Raw genomic sequence first — 23890 nt, forward strand, 5'->3', positions numbered from 1 at the left:
AGTTGCTGGCTTTGCAACAGCTAATTGGGATCCATAATAAATACAAATTCAAATTGGTCCCTGACTGACTCCTTGTGGTTCCAATGGCTCAGTTCATTAGAGCAGGGTTCCCCATATGCAGAGTTTTGATCCAATCCTGCAGCAACACAATCAAATTAGCTAATTAGGGTCCAGAGATAAGGTGTTGATTAGTTGAATATTTCAATCATGGGTCTTACTGAAGGGCTGAGCTTGCACATTCACTATCTGGAGATGGAGAACCATTTTAGCATGGTTGTGAGTTTGCTTCCTGCTTGGGCCACATAATGTGTTTGAATTGTTGCTATTATATACCTGGGCTATGTCAAAATGTTTAACTAAATCTGTAATGCACAACTAAATCTACTGTAGGCCTACCAGTATCACAAAACATTGGTCATAATGTATTGGGTTCTGAAATAGCCTGGAGGAATGGTTCTGTGGAATGCTAGGAATCCAAATTATTGTTTGCTGTAAGTGGAGTTCGACGTGTGTGTGTGTGTGTGTGTGTGTGTGTGCCTGTGCCTACAGGTGGATGAGGTGATGCTTACTCTGAAGCAGGCCTTCAGTACGGCAGCAGCTCTGCAGAGCGCCAAGACACAGGTCAAGCTGTGTGAGGCCTGCCCTATGCACGACCTGCACAAACTCTGCGAGAGGATTGAGGGTACGCCACTGTCTACTGGATCTATTACAGTGCCTTCAGAAAGTATTCACACCCCTTGACTTTTTCCCCACATTTTATTGTGTTACAAGGTGGGTATTTTTTTGTCAGTGATCTACACAAAATACTCTGTCAAAGTGGAAGAAAAATTCTAACACACTAATATACTGTATCTTGATTAGATAAGTATTCAACCCCATGTTTGAATCACCTTTGGCAGTGATTACAGCTGTGAGTCTTTCTGGATAAATCTCTAAGAGCTTTGCACACCTGGATTGTACAATATTTGCACATTATTCTATTAACATTTCTTCAAGCTCTGTGAAGTTGGTTGTTGATCATTGCATGAAAGACATTTTCAAGACGATTTAAGTCAAAACTGTAACTAGGCAAGTCAGGAACGTTCAATGTTGTTTTGGTAAGCAACTCCAGTGCATATTTGGCCTTGTGTTTTAGGTTATTGTCCTGCTGAAAAGTGAATTTGTCTCCCAGTGGCTGTTGGAAAGCAGATTGAACCATGTTTTCCTCTAGGATTTTGCCTGTTCTTAGCTCTATTCCATGTATTTTTATCCTAAAAAGCTCCTTAGTCCTTGCCGATGTTGAGCATACCCATAACATAATGCAGCCACCACCATGCTTGAAAATACGAAGAGTAGTACTCAGTGATGTGTTGTTTGATTTGCCCCAAACATACCGGATTGTATTCAGGACTTAACATTCATTTCTAATTTGTTGCAGTTTTGCTTTAGTGCCTTACTAACAGGATGCATGTCTTGGAATATTTAGGCTTCCTTTTTTCACTCTGTCATTTAGGTTAGTAGTATGGAGTAACTACAATGTTGTAGTTCTCCTATCAGCAATTAAACTCTAACTGTTTTAAAGTCACCATTGGCCTCGTGGTGAAACCCCTGAGTGGTTTCCTCTCCGGCATCAGAGTTAGGAAGGATGCCTGTATCTTTGTAGTTACTGGGTGTATTGATACACCATGCTCAAAGGGATATTCAATGTCTTGTAGCAGGTTCAAGGGTGTGGGGTTTCCACGTCACCAAGTTCAATAACCAAACACACACAAGGAGCACAACTGGAATGCAAATGGGGAGTTTATTGGGGAGTTTTGCACACTGGGGAAAAGGGGAAAATCACCAGCCATTTCACAGTCCACAATCCGTTCTCTTTGTCCGTTCCATTCTCCAGGGGTAATCCTTAAACTCGGGTCTTCAGCCAAACCGGTTTGGTACACAGTGGGAGTAATTAGACAGTCCAGGTCACAACGGATAATCACACAGATATTTATCTCTCTTCATAACACACGCTTCCCTCTCCGTTCTCTGCCCCTTTGTGCAGGCCGCACAAGTACTCCCTGGCTTAATGATCCACAAGGCTCGCCTCGTTGGGGCAGGAAGTCCATATAAGCCTCGGGGGTGGAGCCAGCAAGATATCTCCCTTCAATAACTACGCCCCTCACTTCTCCCTGCCGTCTGCCACAGTCTGCTTTTTAAAATAATAGTTTTACCCATCTACCAATAGGTGCCCTTCTTTGCAAGGCACTGCTCGACTGAGGGACCTTACATATACGTATGTGTGTGGTTGGTACAGAGATGTGGTAGTCATTCAAAAATAGAAATAGTTAAACTCTATTATTGCACCCAAAGCAACTTATAATGCGATTCATGCTTGCCATAACAAAGGAGTTGAATACTTATTGACATTTCAGATTTTTTGGATAAAAAAAACAATCTAAAACCATAATTCCACTTTGACATTATGGGATATTGTGTGTAGGCTTGTGACACACAATCTCAGGCTGTAACACAACAACATGTGGAATAAGTCAAGGGGTGTGAACACTTTTTTGAAGACAGCTTTTTTTTGCTTTCAAAATAACCAAAAATATGACAGCACAGGGGAAGGAGACAATAAAAGCTAAATCAATTATCTTTCCAAATACAGATTGGAAAGGTCATTTTTATTTGAAGGGTATACCTACAGGAGGAATTAATGCCGCAGTCATAACCCATTCATAAGCAGTGCATTACCATTTATTCAACCTTCATGTTATCAAATGAGAAAAAAGACTCCCGAACACACTTCATCTCAGCTTCTCTGTCAAATCAATAGGGTTTGAATCACTTTTGAGTCAGATCATTTTTCTACGTCAGCTTCTTAGAAAATGTAGCTCCACATTTTGAGTTTGAAAACACTGTCTTTGCATATCTCACCATCAGTCGACCCAGTTGGTTGTGTGCTCCATTCAATTCTCCTCTTCCCAGTCTATTCTAATTTATTTGGGGGGGCTTAATGGCAATTAATTTGGTTCCTGTGTGTGTGAATCCAGGTCTGTATCCTCCCAGGGCCAAGCTGGCCATCCAGAAGTACCTCTCTCAACTGACTGATAACGAACAGGTCGACATCTTTGAGCGAGTTCAGGTAAGGACCAGGCCTAGATTCAAATACCATTTAAAAATAATATAAAATACTTCATAGGTGCTTTGTTGAGCTTGTCTGGCACAACTGACCATTAGCATAGTTGCAAACCTTGCTCCTCTGGAACTCCAGGCAGGATAAATCTGAAAGACTTCAATAAGTAGGTCTGATAAGGACTGTGAGACTGAAGATAATGATTGTTCTTAGTACTATTAATTGTCAAAATGGATTCTATGTTTCTTAATCAGATCCTCCGTGTAAAGAATGAGAGCAGCGATAATAGAAATCTTATCTTTAATATCTACTCGATCTTTGACAAAATGGAGCAGTAGATATATTTACGGGCTCCAACAGCTAGTAGCTTTAACAACCCCATTTAGAAAATGGATCTGTTTATATTGTATTCAATGACACCGATGACACCAATAGATCAGATATAGATAGACTGGCACCAATGACAGCAATGAGTAGTGGCCCAGCTAGAACAGATTGGGGATCTTGGGGATTTAGTTTTTTCTCTCGCTTTTGCTTTGCTCTTTGGAATCTATGCCGAGTTAATGTAAAATCACTTTGTAAAAACTGCTGATGTAAAAAAGGGACTTATAAATACATTTGGCTGATTTGATGGATGGATTTACTAAAATATGTATTCGTCCCTATTAGAGAATGAAGCCTGTGTCGGACCAGGAAGAGAATGAGCTGGTGATTCTCCACCTCCGCCAGCTATGTGGAACCAAGCAGAAATCCCACCTCCACATCGGAGAAGCCCAACTGGTACTATTCCCTCACTTGTACTATAGACCTGCCTATAGGTTCAACCTGTCTGTCAATCAGCAGGCCCATTTGAGCTCCATAGTTTAAACTATAGTGTGGGAGACAACAGCACATCCTGTAATGTCACATGCAGAGTGACATTACATGCAGAGTAACCCTATCTCTCTCTCTCTCTCCTTCTCTCATTCTGTCTTGCTCGATCTCTCTTATCTCCCTGCCTCTCTTACTTTCCTGTCACTCACTCAGTCACCCATTCTCTGACTCACAGTGGCCCATGAAAGTTTATGACCAGCTCTCCGTGGCCTTTTCCCGGTTTGTTAACAGCAGTGGAGAACAGTCAGTTGAACGGAGTCCTCAATGTTCAGGCAGTATATTGAGACAAAACTAGAAACCTCAAACCCTCTTCTAGGGAGCTCACTCTCAGGGCTCTAGGAGAGCAAGTTAAACCGCTACAGACCTCTTGTCTTGCAGAGCTTTTACTGCCTCTGTGCTGATACAGGGATAATAGAGTCGAGTGTACATTTTTTATGCGGTGGTTTACTAGCGGTCAAGTTATTTGACCGGCGTTCAGTGGTCAGCCATCTTTATTTTACTACTACATCCCTGCTTGCTTACTACACTGAACAAAAATATAAACGCAACATGTAAAGGGTTGGTCACATGTTTCAGGAGCTGAAATAAAGAATCCCAAACATGTTCTACAAGCACAAAAAGCTTACTCCTCTCAAATATTTTGCACAAATGGGTTTACATCCCTGTCAGTGAGCATTTCTCCTTTGCCAAGATAATCCATCCACCTGACAAGTGTGGAATATCAAGAAGCTGATTAAACAGCATGATCATTACACAGGGCACCTTGTGCTGGGGACAATAAATGTGCAGTTTGTCACACAACATAATGCCACAGATGTCTCAAGTTTTGAGTGAGCGTGCAATTGGCATGCTGACTGCAGGAATGTCCACCAGAGCTGTTGCCAAGATAATTTAATTTAATTTCTCTACCATAAACTGTTGTTTTGGAGAATTTGGCAGTACGTCCAACCGGCCTCACAACCTAACCACGCCATCCCAGGACCTCCATATCTGAGGAGTATATCTGTCTGTAAAAAGTTACATAACGTGTGTACAACACCTGTTGAATATGGCCAGTGTCGGTAAACGTCTGCCAAAAGCGTAATGAAATTGTTGTCAGCAGAGCTGGTTCGGCTGTTTTTCATGTTATCCAGAGATAAACAAATCATCGGTCAGAGCGTCAATTGTGCGCTCCGAGAGCGAAGCGAGATGGGTGGGGCTAAAGCTTACGAGTGTGTGAGCGATGCTGAATGGATGTAGACAAAGAAGAGCTGTTCACTAGATAGAAAAACATTCAAAGGCCATTTTCTCAGAAGTGAGTTTACAAGTTGATCAACTTTCAAAGCAGAATTACTTTCCCATTGTTCCTCAACTGCAATGTATGATCTACCATTTTGTAGCTCTGAGTCTCTACTTTTATCCAATGTAAAAAGCACAATTTCAAATTTTGCTACATGAGACTGAATCCAGATGGAGAGTTATATATGAAAGGGGCAAAAGTTATCTTGGCCAACATTAAGGAGGATATTTTAAAGCATTGACTCAAAAACAGCCCAACCACTGCTCAGGTCATTCTTCCCATTTCCACTGTTTCACAACATTATCGTACTGCTATAGATATTATTACATGTTCCCAGGGGTATTGTCAGTAATCATCTTGTGACCATGAAGTTTAATTGCACTGTTAGCTCTGTTACTGCCCAATTGAGAAGGTATTATTTAAATTATAATACTAATGGATACTCTGCTGCTTTCAAATCATGTATATGCTGTTACATATCAATGTTCTACGTTTGATGTCAAAGATGGACCTTCTTGATATCTGGGTGCATGACATGAGCCCGGATATTTTGGTTCTCACAGAGGTCCCGGATAAAGACATTGACATTGCTGATTACAACATCCTCAGGTGTGGCGAAGGTCGAGAGCCATGCGTCCCCCGAAACACAACCAAGCCGCACTGCTTTTTGACACAATGCCCGCGTAACCTGGAAGCAAGCCACACCAATGTGTAGGAGGAAACACCGTACACCTGGCGACCGTATCAGCGTGCATGTGCCTGGCCCGCCACAGGAGTCACTGAGCGCGATGGGACAAGGACATCCCTGCCAGCCAAACCCTCCCCTAACCCGAACGACTTTGGCCAATTGTGCGCAGCCCGTGGGTCTCCTGGTCTCGAACCGTGATCTCTAGTGGTACAGCTAGCAACTGCGATGCAGTGCCTAAGACCACTGCGCCACTTGGAATTCTTCCAAGCAGGGAAATTGGGAGAATTCTCCAAAATACTATGTTTGCCTTGAGTTTTTGCATCAGAGAGGGAAAATTCTCTTTAAATATTTGGTACCTACAATTCCTAGATAAGTACATTTATCTGAAGTTAACTTAAATGGAAGAAGGTCTAACCAAGAGGGGTTTGCAATCTTATGGGTATTAATTCGCTCTTGTTCCAATTTATTCTATATCCCGAGGAGAGGTCGACCGATTATGATTTTTCAACGCCGATACCGATTATTGGAGGACCCCAAAAAAGTCGATACCGATTAATCGGACGTTTTTTAAAAAATGTTTTATTTATTTGTAATAATGACAATTACAACAGTGCTGAATGAACACTCATTTTAACTTAATATAATACATCAATAAAATCAATTTAGCCTCAAATAAATAATGAAACATGTTAAATTTGGTTTAAATAATGCAAAAACAATATTGGAGAAGAAAGTAAAAGTGCAATATGTGCTATGTAATAGAGCTAATGTTTACGTTCTTTGCTCAGAACATATGAAAGCTGGTGGTTCCTTTTAACATGAGTCTTCAATATTCCCAGGTAAGAAGTTTTAGGTTGTAGTTATTATAGGAATTATAGGACTATTTTTATCTATACCATTTGTATTTCATTAACCTTTGACTATTGGATGTTCTTATAGGCACTTTAGTATTGCCAGTGTAACAGTATAGCTTCCGTCCCTCTCCTCGCTCCTACCTGGGCTCGAACCAGGAACACATCGACAACAGCCACCCTCGAAGCAGCGTTACCCATGCAGAGCAAGGAGAACAACCACTCCAAGTCTCAGAGCGAGTGACGTTTGAAACGCTATTAGCACGCACCCCTCTAACTAGCTAGCCATTTCATATCGGTTACACCAGCCTAATCTCGGGAGTTGATAGGCTTGAAGTCATAAACAGCGCAATACTTGAAGCATTGCGAAGAGCTGCTGGCAAAACGCACAAAAGTACTGTTTGAATGAATGCTTACGAGCCTGCTGCTGCCTACCATCGCTCAGTCAGACTGCTCTATCAAATCATAGACTTAGTTATAACATAATAACACAGAGAAATACGAGCCTTTGGTCATTAATATGGTCGAATCCGGAAACTATCATTTCGAAAACAAGACGTTTATTCTTTCAGTGAAATACGGAAACGTTCCGTATTTTGTCTAACGGGTGGCATCCATAAGTCTAAATATTCCTGTTACATTGCACAACCTTCAATGTTATGTCATAATTACGTAACATTCTGGCAAATTAGGCGGCCCAAACTGTTGCATATACACTGACTCTGCGTGCAATGAACGCAGAATGTAGGCCCATTCCTCCTGACAGAGCTGGTGGAACTGAGTCAGGTTGGAAAGCCTCCTTGCTCACAAACATGCTTTTTCAGTTCTGCCCTCAAATTGTCTATAGGAATGAGGTCAGGGCTTTGTGATGTTCACTCCAATACCTTGTCTTTGATGTACTTAAGCCATTTTGCCACAACTTTGAAAGTATGCTTGGGGTCATTGTCCATTTGGAAGACCCATTTGCGATCAAGCTTTAACTTCCCGACTGATGTCTTGAGACGTTGCTTCAATATATCCACATAATTCTTCTTCCTCATGATGCCATCTATTTTGTGAAGTGCACCTGTCCTTCCTCCAGCAAAGAACCTCCACAACATGATGCTGCCCACCCCGTGCTTCACAGTTGAGATGGTGTTCTTCGGCTTGCAAGCATCCCCCTTTTTCCTCCAAACATAAGGATGGTCATTATGGCCAAGCAGTTCTATTTTTGTTTCATCAGACCAGAGGATATTTCTCCAAAAAGTACAATATTTTTCCCCATGTGCAGTTGCAAACTGTAATCTGGCCTTTTTTATGGCGGTTTTGTTGCAGTGGCTTCTTCCTTGCTGAGCGGCCTTTCAGGTTATGTCGATATAAGACTCGTTTTACTGTGGATATAGATACTTTTGTACCTGTTTCCTCCAGCATCGTCACAAGGTCCTTTGCTGTTGTTCTGGGATTTATTGGCACTTTTCGCAGCAAAGTACGTTCATCTCTAGGAGACAGAACGTGTCTCCTTTCTGAGCGGTATGATGGCTACGTGGTCTCATGGTGTTTATACAGTGGGGCAAAAAGGATTTAGTCATCCACCAATTGTGCAAGTTCTCCCACTTAAAAAGATGAGAGAGGCCTGTAATTTTCATCATAGGTACACTTCAACTATGACAGACAAAATTAGATTTTTTTTCTCCAGAAAATCACATTGTAGGATCTTTAATGAATTTATTTGCAAATTATGGTGGAAAAAAAGTATTTGTCAATAACAAAAGTTTTTCTCAATACTTTGTTATACCCTTTGTTGGCAATGACAGAGGTCAAACGTTTTCTGTAAGTCTTCACAAGGTTTTCACACACGGTTGCTGGTATTTTGGCCCATTCCTCCATGCAGATCTCCTCTAGAGCAGTGATGTTTTGGGGCTGTTGCTGGTCAACACGGACTTTCAACTCCCTCCAAAGATTTTCTATGGGGTTGAGATCTGGAGACTGGCTAGGCCACTCCAGGATCTTGAAATGCTTCTTATGAAGCCACTCCTTCGTTGCCCGGGCGTGTGTTTGGGATCATTGTCATGCATGAAAGACCCAGCCACGTTTCATCTTCAATGCCCTTGCTGATGGAAGGAGGTTTTCACTCAAATCTCATGATACATGGCCCCATTCATTCTTTCCTTTACACGGATCAGTCGTCCTGGTCCCTTTGCAGAAAAACAGCCCTAAAGCATGAGGTTTCCACCCCCATGTTTCACAGTAGGTATGGTGTTCTTTGGATGCAACTCAGCATTCTTTGTCCTCCAAACACGACGAGTTTAGTTTTTACCAAAAAGTTATATTTTGGTTTCATCTGACATATGACATTCTCCCAATCTTCTTCTGGATCATCCAAATGCTCTCTAGCAAACTTCAGACGGGCCTGGACATGTACTGGCTTAAGCAGGGGGACACGTCTGGCTTTGAGTCCCTGGCGGCGTAGTGTGTTACTGATGGTAGGCTTTGTTACTTTGGTCCCAGCTCTCTGCAGGTCATTCACTAGGTCCCCCTGTGCGGTTCTGGGATTTTTGCTCACCGTTCTCGTGATCATTTTGACCCCACGGGGTGAGATCTTGTGTGGAGCCCCAGATCGAGGGAGATTATCAGTGGTCTTGTATGTCTTCTATAATTGCTCCCACAGTTGATTTCTTCAAACCAAGCTGCTTACCTATTGCAGATTCAGGCTTTCCAGCCTGGTGCAGGTCTACAATTTTGTTTCTGGTGTCCTTTGACAGCTCTTTGGTATTGGCAATAGTGGAGTTTGGAGTGTGACTGTTTGAGGTTGTGGACAGGTGTCTTTTGTGCTGATAACAAGTTCAAACAGGTGCCATTAATACAGGTAACGAGTGGAGGACAGAGGAGCCTCTTAAAGAAGAAGTTACAGGTCTGTGAGAGCCAGAAATCTTGCTTGTTTGTAGGTGACCAAATACTTATTTTCCACCATAATTTGCAAATAAATTAATTAAAAATGATTTTCTGGATTTTTTTCTTCTTCTCATTTTGTCTGTCATAGTTGAAGTGTACTATGATGAAAATGACAGGCCTCTCATCTTTTTAAGTGGGAGATCTTGCACAATCGGTGGCTGACTAAATACTTTTTTGCCCCACTCTACTTGCGTATTATTTTTTTGTACAGACCTTCAAGCTTTTGGAAATTGCTCCCAAGGATGAACCAGACTTGTGGGGGTCTACATTTTTTTTTTCTTGGCTGATTTATTTGATTTTCCCATGATGTCGAGCCAAGAGGCACTGAGTGTGAAGGTAGGCCTTGAAATACATCCACAGGTACACCTCCAATTGACTCAAATTATGTAAATTTGCCTATCAGATGCTTCTAAAGCCATGACATCATTTTCTGGAATTTTCCAAGCTGTTAAATGGCATAGTCAACTTGGAGTATGTACAGTCGTGACTGTCGTTTTTGAGAATGACACAAATATTAATTTTCACAAAGTCTACTACCTCATTTTGTATGATGGCAGTTTGTATATACTCCAGAATGTTATGAAGAGTGATCATATGAATTGCAATTAATTGCAAAGTCCCTCTTCGCCATGCAAATGAACTGAATTCCCCAAAAATATTTATTCTGCATTTCATCCCTGCAACAAAAGGACCAGCTGACATCATGTCAGTGATTCTCTCGTTAACACAGGTGTGAGTGTTGACGAGGACAAGGCTGGAGATCACTCTGTCATGCTGATTGAGTTTGAATAACAGACTGGAAGCTTCAAAGGGAGGGTGGTGCTTGGAATCATTGTTCTTCCTCTGTCAACCATGGTTACCTGCAAGGAAACATCATTGCTTTGAACAAAAAGGGCTTCACAGGCAAGGATATTGCTTCCAGTAAGATTGCACCTAAGTCAAACATTTATCGGATCATCAAGACCTTCAATTGTTGTGAAGAAGGCTTAAGGGCGCCCAAGAAAGTCCAGCAAGCGCCAGGACAGTCTCCTAAAGTTGATTCAGTTGCGGGATCGGGGCACCACCAGTACAGAGCTTGGTCAGGAATGGCAGCAGGCAGGTGTGAGTGCATCTGCACGCACAGTGAAGCGAAGACTTTTGGAGGATGGCCTGGTGTCAAGAAGGGCAGCAAAGAAGCCACTTCTCTCCGGGAAAAACATCAGGGACAGACTGAATTCTGCAAAAGGTACAGGGATTGGACTGCTGAGGACTGGGGTAAAGTCATTCTCTATGATGAATCCCCTTTCCGATTGTTAAAGCATCCTGAGACCATTCATGTGTGGGTTTGCTTCTCAGCCAAGGGAGTGGGCTCACTCACAATTTTGCCTAAGAACACAGCCATGAATAAAGAATGGTACCAACACATCCTCCGAGAGCAACTTCTCCCAACCATCCAGGAACAGTTTGGTGATGAACAATGTCTTTTCCAGCATGATGGAGCACCTTGCCATAAGGCAAAAGCGATAACTAAGTGGCTCAGGGAACAAAACATCGATATTTTGGGTCCATGGCCAGGAAACTCCCCAGACCTTAATTCCATTGAGAACTTGTGGTCAATCCTCAAGAGGCGGGTGGACAAACTAAAACCCACATATTCTGACAAACTCCAAGCATTGATTATGCAAAAATGGGCTGCCATCAGTCAGGATGTGGCCCAGAAGTTAATTGACAGCATGCCAGGGCGGATTGCAGAGGTCTTGAAAAAGAAGGGTCAACACTGCAAATATTGACTCTTTGCATTAACTTCATGTAATTGTCAATAAAAGCCTTTGACACTTATGACATGCTTATAATTATACTTCAGCATTCCATAGTAACATCAGACAAAAGTATCTAGACACTGAAGCAGCAAACTTTGTGGAAATTAATATTTGTGTCATTCTCAAAACTTTAGGCCACGACTGTAAACTTTTGACCCACTGGAATTGTGATACAGTGAATTATAAGTGAAATAATCGGTCTGTAAACAATTGTTGGAAAAATTACTTGTCATGCACAAAGTAAATGTCCTAACAAACTTGCCAAAACTATAGTTTGTTAACAAGTAATTTGTTTAGTGGTTGAAAAACACGTTTTTATGACTCCAACCTAAGTGTATGTAAACTTCCGACTTCAACTGTATCTCTCTATCCATCTGTCTCTCGTCTGCAGGTATGTTTTGATGTAAGAGAGGAAGCCAGTCCTGTCATCTCCACCTCACCCGCTCTTAAGATAACCTTCGGGCCGACTGGGAGCCCAAGGCTTGTTAGGAGACACTCTATGTAATTTTGATGAACTGAGAGAATATTAGGGTAGCACTGTGATTCATTAATCATATGCTGTCTTCCCTGCTCCTCTTTTACCCCTTTCCTTTTCTGTCTTCTACATCCCCCTCTCACCACCACCTTTTTCTTCCTCTCATTTTATAATGCACACCATATGTGCATTGACGTACAGATTGAACTTGTATTTATAATATAATATTACAATTATCATAATTATAATGCATTATGTATTTATAACACCTGGATAATGAACTTCTTTCAATAAAGCGTTTCACATTCTCCACTGGTTGAAATGAACTATCTCATTGAAATACTATCCTGTGTCCTCAGATTAATGCAGATGAAGGGAGTTAGATAGGCATGGGTGTATTTCTGTATATATGAATTACAAATCAGCCTTTATTTAAATCATTTTTCCAGTCTATGGTATAGTTACAATGTGTAATCATTGATGTCCCAGGAGCAGGAGTGGTAAACACTGTTGAAGTGTATAATTGTAATACATACATGTAGACACAGCATCATTCAAATAATGGAGTTTGATACACCTGGTATTGGATATGACTGAAAAAGAATGTCTCAGAGATTCATACCTGAACAGCACCTTTATTTTCCAAGGAAGAGTACATGATCAGTGAATACATTCAATGTACAGGCTACAATGTGGGGGATCTCATGCGTGGTAATAACTACAGTACCGGTACATGTATATAAGACTTGCATCCTTGGCACAATAAAATTATTATATTCAAACTCTATCCATAGGCTTCATTAATGCCATTCAGACTTGGAGTTGATACAACAACTATGATAGCTTGAGGTTCATAGATAGGTTCTGAACTAATATTCATACCAAACGTTTTAGGGTCCGTACACAGATCGGCAACATACTGTAGCCAGCTGCACATCCATAGGCATAGTTAATTTTTTTTTATCCTCCACAACACAATAAGCAAATAAATAGTTAGCTAGCTATGTTACTTCAGCTGCATTGCATGGCAAATATAAGCAAGGCAAGCAGTTTGCAATTTGCAGTAAATGCTTTAGCTAGCTAGATCCTTTACATCCACTGTTTCACAAGACGACAGCCTGGTTTGCTGGTTTTCCCAAGAGTCCCTAAAACATTAAACAACACGCATTACACATTCATACTCAGGTCATAACACTAGCTAACTAGCTGGCTAATGTTAGCTAGTCAGCTAACTTGCCAAATAGCGATTTTCGTAAATTAATTTCATGACAAAGAAATATGCACAAATGTCTGTCTCTACATTAACTAACATATTTCTCTCAATCGTAGAGTTTTTACTTGACTCGTTATGCCGTTAACTACTTACATCTGCTTCCACCGTAATGTTTTTTCAGCCATCTTTGCTGAAGAAGGCCACCAGGGATGGGTGGCTTGTGTCAAATTCATCATTGGAACCACTCAATATGATTGGTCATATAAAAACCTTGGGACCCAAATGCATAATGAGTGCTCTAACTCCCCCTTGTGGTGGAGTTAGTAAGTCCCGCGGTGCAAGCTCGCAACTTAACTTTTAACTTATGGTATAGGGGACGCTTGCGTCTCACTTGGGGAAAAAAACAGGGAAAGTGCAGGGCGGCAAATTCAAATAATTATATAAAATCAAACATTCATTAAATCACACATGTAAGATACTCAATTAAAGCTACACTCGTTGTGAATCCAGCCAACATGTCAGATTTTAAAAATGCTTTTCGGCGAAAGCATAAGAAGCTATTATCTGATGATAGCACCAGCAGTAAACAAAGGGGGTAGCATATTTCAACCCTGCAGGCTTCTTTTGTTGGCACTCCAATATGTCCCATAAACATCACAATTGGTCATTTTTTTTTATTAATTCCGTCCATATATACCCAAAATGTCCATTTATAAAGGGCGTTTGATCCAGAAAATAAACAGCTTACAAAAACAGAACGTCATTTCAAAAGTTGCCTATAAACTTTGCCAAAATATTTCAAACTACTTTTGTAATCCAACTTTAGATATTTTTAAACGTTAATAATCGATCAAATTGAAGACAGGGCAATCTGTATTCAATACAGCAAGTAAACAAACCATGCTCCTTTTTACGTCTTGCGCAACTCTCAATAGGGTAACCTTGTTCCAGTGCTGCTGCTTCTTTGCACAAATTAATAACATCAACCAAATTCCAAAGACTGGTGACATCCAGTGGAAGTGGTAGGAACTGTAAAATGGTCCCTATCAAATATCCCTTGGCAAAGACAACAGAGGGAACGGTCAGAGGCAAAAAAGAAAAAAAATCTGAACAGTTAGTCCTCGGGGTTTTGCCTGCTACATAAGTAATGTTATAGTCAGTGTTTTCTATCCACATCTACTAATCATATGCATATCATATATTCCTGGCATGAGTATCATGAAGTTGAAATTGGGCACGCTATTTATCCAAAAGTGAAAATGCTGCCCCCTATACCTTAAGAGGTTAAAGGAGGAACCACTGTAGGTTCCTGAATCTGGTCACATATGTGGGAACTCCTTCAAGACTGTTGGAAAAGCATTCCAGGTGAATCTGGTTGAGAGAATGGCAAGTGTGTGCAAAGCTGTCATCAAGGCTTAGGGTGGCTATTTGAAGAATCTCATGTATAATTGAACACTTTTTTGGTTACCACATCATTCCATAATGTGTTATTTCATAGTATTGATGTCTTCACTATTATTCTGCAGTTTAGAAAATAGTAAAAAGAAAAACCCTTGGTGTTCTCAATGTTTTGACCGGTAGTATTACTTTAGATTAGGGACTGCAAAAAGACTTGACTGGTGATGAGTAAATGGTTTATAAGGACTAATGTGAAACATTATAAATGCCTTATAAATGGTTTCTACTGAACGGTATTATGAAGTGTTACTGAAAGTTCTTTGTAACTATGTTCACAAGTTCTGTGTTATACACAGAATTGTACAGGTTTGATTGAATTTTTTAAGAAATATTTTTTACACTTTCTTTTCTCTGCATTTAAATAGCACTGTTGCCCCAAATAGAACCAGGTTATTGTAGTGTTTTCGACAGTGGCGTAACCTCTGACCTTTGACCTTTATCTGTGTGTACCAGAAAACCCCCAACACCACAACCGCACCAGCGGACAGCACCGCAGCGACGGGCGGCCGCTTCAAACTGGACATCCTGAAGAACAAGGCCAAGAGCTCGCTGACCAGCTCACTGGAGAACATTTTCTCACGGGTACTCCCACTATGGCTATCTCTGTCTTTTAATCTATAGGTCTCTATTTATTGTTCTCTTTCTCTCTCTCTCTCTCTCTTAAGTCTGTCCTGTCTCCCTCACTGTCTCTGTCTTTATCGCTCTCTGTCTATCAGCCAGTCTCTTTCTCTCTTTCCCCTCCTTCCCTGTCCTTCTCTTTCTGTCTTTTTCTGTGTCTGATCAAATCCCTAGAGAATATCTTCTCAAGGCTTCCAAATATCTGTCTTGTCTCACACGGTTTCTTGTCTTGGTCTTTTTCTTTGTAATGGATGAATCCATGAATCTGAAACCTTTGCTGCCATCTGTTACTATATTGTAAATGCATATCCTTAGAATACAGGGCATTCACAAAGTATTCAGAGCCCTTGACTTTTCCACATTTTGTTAGGTTACAGCCTTATTCTAAAATTGATTAAATATAAAAGGTTCCTCATCAATCTACACACAATACCCTAGGATGACAAAGCGAGAAGAGGTTTTTAAAATTTGTAGCAAATTTATAATAAAAAAAAAAAAACGTATATACCTTATTTACACAAGTATTCATACCCTTTGATCATCATTGAGATGTTTGTACAACTTGATTGGAGTCCACCTGTGGGAAATTCATTTTATTGGACATGATTTGGAAAGGCACACACCTGTCTATATATGGTCTCACAGTTGACAGTGCGTGCCAGAGCAAAAACCAAGCCATGATGTTGAAGGAATTGTCCGTAGTGCTCAGAGACAGGATTGTCTCAAGGCACAGATCTGGAGAAGGGTACCAAAAAAAGTATTCCGCATTGAAGGTCCACAATATCACAGTGGCCTCCATCATTCTTAAATGGAAGAAGTTTGGAACCACCAATACTCTTCTTAGAGCTGGCCGCTTGACCAAACTGAGTAATCAGGAGAGAAGGGCCTTGGTCAGGGTGAAGCCGAGAGCTCCAGAGTTCTTCTGTGGAGATGGGAGAACCTTCCAGAAGGATAACCAATCTCTGTTTCACTCCACCAATCAGGCCTTTATGGTAGAGTGACCAGACGGAAGACTCTCCTCATTGAAAGGCACATGACAGCCCACTTGGAGTTTGCCAAAAAGCACATTTTATTTATTTATTTAACCTTTATTTAACTAGGCAAGTAAATTCTTATTTACAATGACAGCCTACCGGGGAACAGTGGGTTAACTGCCTTGTTCAGGGGCAGAACGACAGATTTTTACCTTCTCAGCTCAGGAATTTGATCCAGAAACCTTTTGGTTACTATCCCAAAGCTCTAACCACTAGGCTACCTGCTGCCACAAAGATATATTTCATGGTTTAAACGTTGATTGGCTTTCTTTCATCAAGCTGCAAAGAACCCTTTACTGGCTCAAACAACCGACCAATCAGCCTGCTAGTAAACGTAATTTTTTTTTAAATGGTTTGACCAAATAATATGCTATTTCACAGTAAACAAATCAACAACATAATTTAAGTACACTTATAGAGAAGGGCATTTAACATGTACAGCACATGCTGACCAGACCGGACACGTCGCGTGCGCAAAGGAGGAGAGATGACTAGAAACGATTCGGTTGGCCGTTTTATGTGTGGATTAATTGTCGGAGTAGAGGACCTTGTGCATTTCAGGTAAAATAACAACTCAATGTTTATATCCCAGGACAAATTAACTAGCAACAGCAAGCTAGCTAAATAGGACAAGCTAGCTAAATAGGACAAATTAGCTAGCAAGCTAACTAGCTAATTTGCCATACATATTTAATGCTTTTCGACCTGTTCCCAAATTAATTAATGGCATTGGTTCAGAGTTTGTTTTGATATTTTAACCTGTGTGTCGTGATCGCGTTTGGTGTGGGGGTACAAAATAAATGTATGCACGATAGCGCACGTACGCGCGCAGCCTGTTTTGGTTCCGTGTTACACAAATTGATTGAAATTGACTGAAGTGCAGCTTTTGACATTACTGATCATAATCTGCTGCTGGAAAAACGTAATTGTTATCGCATTACTGTGGATAGAGAGATACCTCTCTATCAGAACACAGAGGGTATTCTTTAATGGAAGCCTCTCCAACATACTGTAATACAGGTAGGATCAGACTTTTTCAATCTGTACTAATGACCTGCCACTGGCTCTGAGTAAAGCCTGTGTGTCTATGTATGCTAATGACTCAACACAATACACATAAGCTACTACAGCAAGGGAAATCACTGCACCACTTAACAAGGAGCTGCAGTCAGTTTCTGAGTGGGTGGCAAGAAATAAGTTAGTCCTAAATATTTCAAAAACTAAAAGCATTGTATTTGGGACAAATCATTCACTATGAGAGGTATTGACATGTTGAATGCACCTAGCTGTCTGTCTAAACTACTGGCACACAGCTCAGACACCCGCACAAGACATACCACCATACGCACATACCGCACAAGACATGCCACCAGAGGTCTCTTCACAGTCCAAGTCCAGAACAGACTATGGTAGGCGCACAGTACTACATAGAGCCATGACTACATGGAACTCTATTCCACATCAAGTAACTCATGCAGCAGTGAAATTAGGTAAAATAAAAACAGATAAAATGCACCTTATAGAATAGCAAGGACTGTGACCCGACACACACACAGGTTCAGACACATGCGCGCACACATGATAACATACGCACTATACACACATGTACACATGGATTTTGTGTTGTAGAAATGTGTGTGAGGGCACATTCGAGGCCTCGGGTCAAATATTGAAATTATCCAATTGATGTGAGAACTCACTTGTCAATTGCTATCAGGCTTAGGGACACGTTTTTGATATTCCACGTCAGCAAAATATTGAACCTGTTTGAAATCAGGTTCAGTTATGTAACGTGCTGCTCACAAAAAGTTCACACATTTACATCAATAGTATTTATCTCTTTTATCCTCAGGGCGCCAACCAGATGAGAGGTCGCCTTGGAAGCATGGGGGGGAGCTTTGAGAGAGTGAGTATTCCAAAATTCCCAGGGCATCTCATTCGATGGTAGCAGTCTCTCTCTCTCCCTCTCTTTCTATCTCTCTCTCCCCCGTCTCTCACCCTCGCTCTCTTCTCCCCCCTCTCTCTCACTCCCCCTCTTCCCTCTCTGTCTCTCGTCCCCTCTTTCTCGCTCTCTTTCCCCCTCTTTCTTTCCCTCTTTCTCTGCCCCTTTCTCTCCCCCCTCTCCCTCTGTTCAATTTGTGCTATTGAAATTATCACATAGGAACTACTGTACTGAATGTGCCGTGTTGCTAAATCATAATCAAATCAAATGTATTTATAAAGCCCTTCTTACATCAGCTGATATCTCAAAGTGCTGTACAGAAACCCAGTCTAAAACCCCAAACAGCAAGCAATGCAGGTGTAGAAGCACGGCTAGGAAAAACACCCTAGAAAGGCCAAAACCTAGGAAGAAACCTAGATAGGAACCAGGCTGTGAGGGGTGGCCAGTCCTCTTCTGGCTGTGCCGGGTGGAGATTATAACAGAACATGGCCAAGATGTTCAAATGTTCATAAATTACCAGCAGGGTCTAATAATAATAAACACAGTGGTTGTCGAGGGTCCAACAGGTATTTATTTATTTTTATTTCACCTTTATTTAACCAGGTAGGCTAGTTGAGAACAAGTTCTCATTTGCAACTGCGACCTGGCCATGATAAAGCGTAGCAATTCGACACATACAATAACACAGAGTTACACATGGAATAAACAAAACATACAGTCAATAATACAGTAGAACAAAAGAAAACAAAAAGTCTATATACAGTGAGTGCAAATGAGGTAAGTTAAGGAAATAAATAGGCCATGGTGGCGACGTAATTACAATATAGCAATTAAACACTGGAATGGTAGATCGGCAGAAGATGAATGTGCAGGTAGAGATACTGGGGTGCATAGGAGCAAAATAAATAAATAAATACAGTATGGGGATGAGGTAGGTAGATAGCCTATCTGTAAACAGCTAATCTAAGTACAGGTGCAGTGATCTGTAAACTGCTCTGACAGCTGGTGCTTAAAGCTAGTGAGGGAGATGTGAGTCTCCAGCTTCAGAGAGTTTTGCAATTCGTTCCAATCATGGGCAGCAGAGAACTGGAAGGAAAGACAACCAAAGGAGGAATTGGCTTTGGGGGTGACCAGTGAGATATACCTGCTGGAGCGCGTGTTACGAGTGGGTGCTGCTATGGTGACCAGTGAGCTGAGATCAGGCGGGGCTTTACCTAGCAGAGACTTGTAGATAACCTGTAGCCAGTGGGTTTGGCGACGAGTATGAAGCGAGGGCCAACCAACGAGAGCGTACAGGTCGCAATTGTGGGTAGTATATGGGGCTTTGGTGACAAAATGTGATAGACTGCATCCAATTTTTGGAGTACAGTGTTGGAGGCTATTTTATAGATGACATCACCGAAGTCGAGGATCGGTAGGATGGTCAGTTTTACGAGGGTTTGTTTGGCAGCATGAGTGAAGGATGCTTTGTTGCGATTATAGGAAGCCGATTCTAGATTTAATTTGGGATTTGAGAAGCTTAATGTGAGTCTGGAAGGAGAGTTTACAGTCTATCCAGACACCCAAGTATTTGTAGTTGTCCACGTATTCTAAGTCCGAGTTGTCCAGAGTTGTGATGCTGGACGGGCATGCAGGTGCGGGCAGCGATCGATTGAAAAGCATGCGTTTAAGAGCAGTTGGAGGCCACGGAAGGAGAGTTGTATGGCATTGAAGCTCGTCTGGAGGTTAGTTAACACAGTGTTCAAGGAGGGGCCAGAAGTATACAGAATGGTGTCATCTGCATAGAGGTAGATCAGAGAATCACCAGCAGCAAGAGCAACATCATTGATGTATACAGAAAAGAGAGTTGGCCTGAGAATTGAACCCTGTGGCACACCCATAGAGACTGTCAGAGGTCCAGACAACAGGCCCTCCGATTTGACACACTGAACTCTATCAGAGAAGTAGTTGCTAAACCAGGCGAGGCAATCATTTGAGAAACCAAGGCTGTCGAGTCTGCCAATAAGAATGTTGTGATTGACAGAGTTGAAAGCCTTGGCCAGGTCGATGAATACGGCTGCACAGTAATGTCTCTTATCGATGGCGGTTATGATGTCGTTTAGAACCTTGAGCGTGGCTGAGGTGCACCCATGACCAGCTCTGAAACCAGATTGCATAGCGGAGAAGGTATGGTGTGATTCGAAATGGTCAGTAATCTGTTTGTTAACTTGGCTTTCGAAGACCTTAGAAAGACAGGGTAGGATAGATATAGGTCTGTAGAAGTTTGGGTCTAGAGTGTCACCCCCTTTGAAGAGGGGGATGACCGCGGCAGCTTTCCAATCTTTGGGAATCTCAGACGATACGAAAGAGAGGTTGAACAGGCTAGTAATAGGGGTTGCAACAATTTTGGCAAATCATTTTAGAAAGAGAGGGTCCAGATTGTCTAGCCCGGCTGATTTGTAGGGGTCCAGATTTTGCAGCTCTTTCAGAACATCGGCTATCTGGATTTGGGTAAAGGAGAAAGGGTGGGGGCTTTGGCGGGTTGCTGTGGAGGGTGCCGGGCAGTTGACCGGGGTAGGGATAGCCATGTGGAAAGCATGGCCAGCCGTAGAGAAATTCTTATTGAAATTCTCAATTATAGTGGATTTATCAGTGGTGACAGTGTTTCCTAGCCTCAGAGCAGTGGGCAGCTGGGAGGAGGTACTCTTATTCCTTATGGACTTTACAGTGTCCCAGAACTTTTTTGAGTTAGTACTACAGGATGCAAATTTCTGTTTGAAAAAGCTTGCCTTAGCTTTTCTAACTGCCTGTGTATATTTGTTCCTAACTTCCCTGAAAAGTTGCCTATCACGGGGGCTATTCGATGCTAATGCAGAACGCCACAGGATGTTTTTGTGCTGGTCAAGGGCAGTGAACCAAGGGCAGACAGGTCTGGCGTGAACAAAGGACTATATATATTCCTAGATCTACATTTTTTGAGAGGGGCATGCTTATTTAAGATGGTGAGGAAGGCACTTTTAAAGAATAGCCAGGCATCATCTACTGACAGGATGAGGTCAATGTCATTCCAGGATACCCCGGCCAGGTCGATTAGAAAGGCCTGCTCGCAGAAGTGTTTAAGGGAGCGTTTGACAGTGATGAGGGTTGGTCGTTTGGTCGCAAACCCATTACGGATGCAGGCAATGAGGCAGTGGTCGCTGAGATCTTGATTGAAAACAGCAGAGGTGTATTTGGACGGCAAATTAGTTAGGATGACATCTATGAGGGTTCTTGTTTTTACTGATTTACTGGGTTTGTACCTGGTAGGTTCATTGATCATTTGTGTGAGATTGAGGGCATCAAGCTTAGTTTGTAGAATGGCCGGGGTGTTAAGCATGTCCCAGTTTAGGTCACCTAGTAGCACGAGCTCAGAAGATAGATGGGGGAAATCAGTTCACATATAGTATCGAGGGCACAGTTCAGACAGTTTGCTGGCTAACGAGCTAACAGTTAGTAGGCCGGAGCTAAACAAGCTAGCACCTAGTAGACCAGGGCAAGCTAGCAGTTAGCAGGCCGGGTTAGCAAGCAAGCAGTTAGCATGGGCTAGCAGTTAGTAGACCAGTGCAAGCTAGCAGTTAGCAGACCGGGTTAGCAAGCAAGCAAGGGCTAGCAGTTAGCAGACCGGGTTAGCAAGCAAGCAGTTAGCAAGGGCTAGCAGTTAGCAGACCAGGCAGGCAAGCTAGCAGTTAGCAGACCAGGGCCCGGCAGTTTAGCAGTTAGCAGACCGGGTTAACAAGCAAGCAGATAGCAGGGGCTAGAAAGTTAGCCTTGGGGGGGGGGGGTAAGTCTGTTTTTGCCTCTTCATGCGGTGACGTCGATAATTAGTCGTGTAATTAGTAGGGTTCCAAGTTGCTCTAGGTAGCTAGCAGGCCGATATTGTAGCCCTGAAGTATGCTTCGGTGGTAGCACAGGAGCCCTGGCCGGGCTAGCTTCAAGCTAAATTGGTGCTTGCTCTGGGATGGAAACGCTAGCCAGGAGTAGTCATCCGGGATTGCGGTTAGCTAGTTGTGAAGATCCAGATGAAAATGTTCAGTTTGCGGTAGGAATCCGGGGATAAAAATAACAGGTCCGTTATGCTCTGGTTAGAGTCATGTTGTTCGAAACTGGCGAGAGCTTTCCGAGCTGAAGGTTAGCTGATGACCGCTGGCAATGGTTTGCTGACTGATATCTGGTAGTTAGCTGGCTAGCTTCAGTGGAGGGATTCCGGATCCGAAGTAAATATAAATACTTTAGGAAATAAAAGCAGATCCACGCCACATTGGGTGAGGCGGGTTGCAGGAGAGTATTTAGATGATGAGGTTTAGCAAAATATTTTAAAGGATATGCGACGAAAAATATGTAAAACGATATATACAAGGGACACGACAGGACAAAGACGTCTGACTGCTACGCCATCTTGGATTAATCAGCACCTCAGGAGTAAATGTCAGTTGGCTTTTCATAGTTACACATCTTTCCGTGGAAAAAGAAAAAGCCAGTTAGGTGGGAGAGCAAGAAAGGGCTGAGGTGGGGGCTTGGCAGTCGGCTGTCCAAGTGGCTATATTTTAGAGGCCCCCATGTTGGCGCTGTACAGAAATGTGAGCATTTTAAACCAATTTCCTGCAATTCTACACATTTTTCCATGGAGCTGAGCTTTTTTTGTTTGTTTTCTTGTGCTGACTTTGCTAATAGTTACTTATTTCAGGAAAAGTTCACTTACTATACCTGCTATTTCATATATCAAAGATGCACAGACTGGTAATAGTTACTTTATTGAAGAAATGTGCACTTACTATACCTGCACTTTTAAGATGAATGCACAGACTGGTAATAGTTACTTTATTGAGGAAAAGTGCACTTACTATACCCGCTATTTTAAGATGAATGCACAAACTGGTAATAGTTACTTTATTGAGGAAAAGTGCACTTACTATACCTGCTATTTTAAGATGAATGCACAAACTGGTAATAGTTACTTTATTGAGGAAAAGTGCACTTACTATACCCGCTATTTTAAGATGAATGCACAAACTGGTAATAGTTACTTTATTGAGGAAAATATACAGTAGATGGTATTGAGTACAGTATATACATATGAGATGAGTATGTAAACAAAGTGGCATAGTTAAAGTGGCTAGTGATACATGTATTACATAAAGATGCAGTAGATGATATAGAGTACAGTATATACGTATACATATGAGATGAATAATGTAGGGTATGTAAACATTATATTAGGTAGCATTGTTTAAAGTGACTAGTGATATATTTTACATCATTTCCCACAATTCCCATTATTAAAGTGGCTGGAGTTGAGTCAGTGTGTTGGCAGCAGCCACTCAATGTTAGTGGTGGCTGTTTAACAGTCTGATGGCCTTGAGATAGAAGCTATTTTTCAGTCTCTCGGTCCCAGCTTTGATGCACTTGTACTGACCTCGCCTTCTGGATGATAGCGGGGTGAACAGGCAGTGGCTCGGGTGGTTGTTGTCCTTGATGATCTTTATGGCCTTCCTGTGACATCGGGTGGTGTAGGTGTCCTGGAGGGCAGGTAGTTTGCCCCCGGTGATGCGTTGTGCAGACCTCACTACCCTCTGGAGAGCCTTACGGTTGTGGGCGGAGCAGTTGCCGTACCAGG

General features: G+C 42.0%; 1 protein-coding gene across 2 annotated transcripts in view; it reads left to right on the top strand.

The window, feature by feature from the left end:
• Positions 1–23890, top strand: part of tbc1d4 (TBC1 domain family, member 4) — a 139850-nt gene that overhangs the window by 51485 nt on the left and 64475 nt on the right. For both annotated transcript variants that reach the window (XM_021578614.2, XM_021578615.2), the window contains exons 7-11: positions 550–682; positions 3015–3106; positions 3767–3877; positions 15118–15246; positions 18169–18222. In XM_021578614.2, the coding sequence (XP_021434289.2) occupies positions 550–682; positions 3015–3106; positions 3767–3877; positions 15118–15246; positions 18169–18222 (519 nt within the window). The remainder of the gene's footprint in view (positions 1–549; positions 683–3014; positions 3107–3766; positions 3878–15117; positions 15247–18168; positions 18223–23890) is intronic.

This window comes from Oncorhynchus mykiss, chromosome 22, assembly GCF_013265735.2.
Source record: "Oncorhynchus mykiss isolate Arlee chromosome 22, USDA_OmykA_1.1, whole genome shotgun sequence".
NCBI classification, from domain to species: Eukaryota; Metazoa; Chordata; class Actinopteri; order Salmoniformes; family Salmonidae; genus Oncorhynchus; species Oncorhynchus mykiss.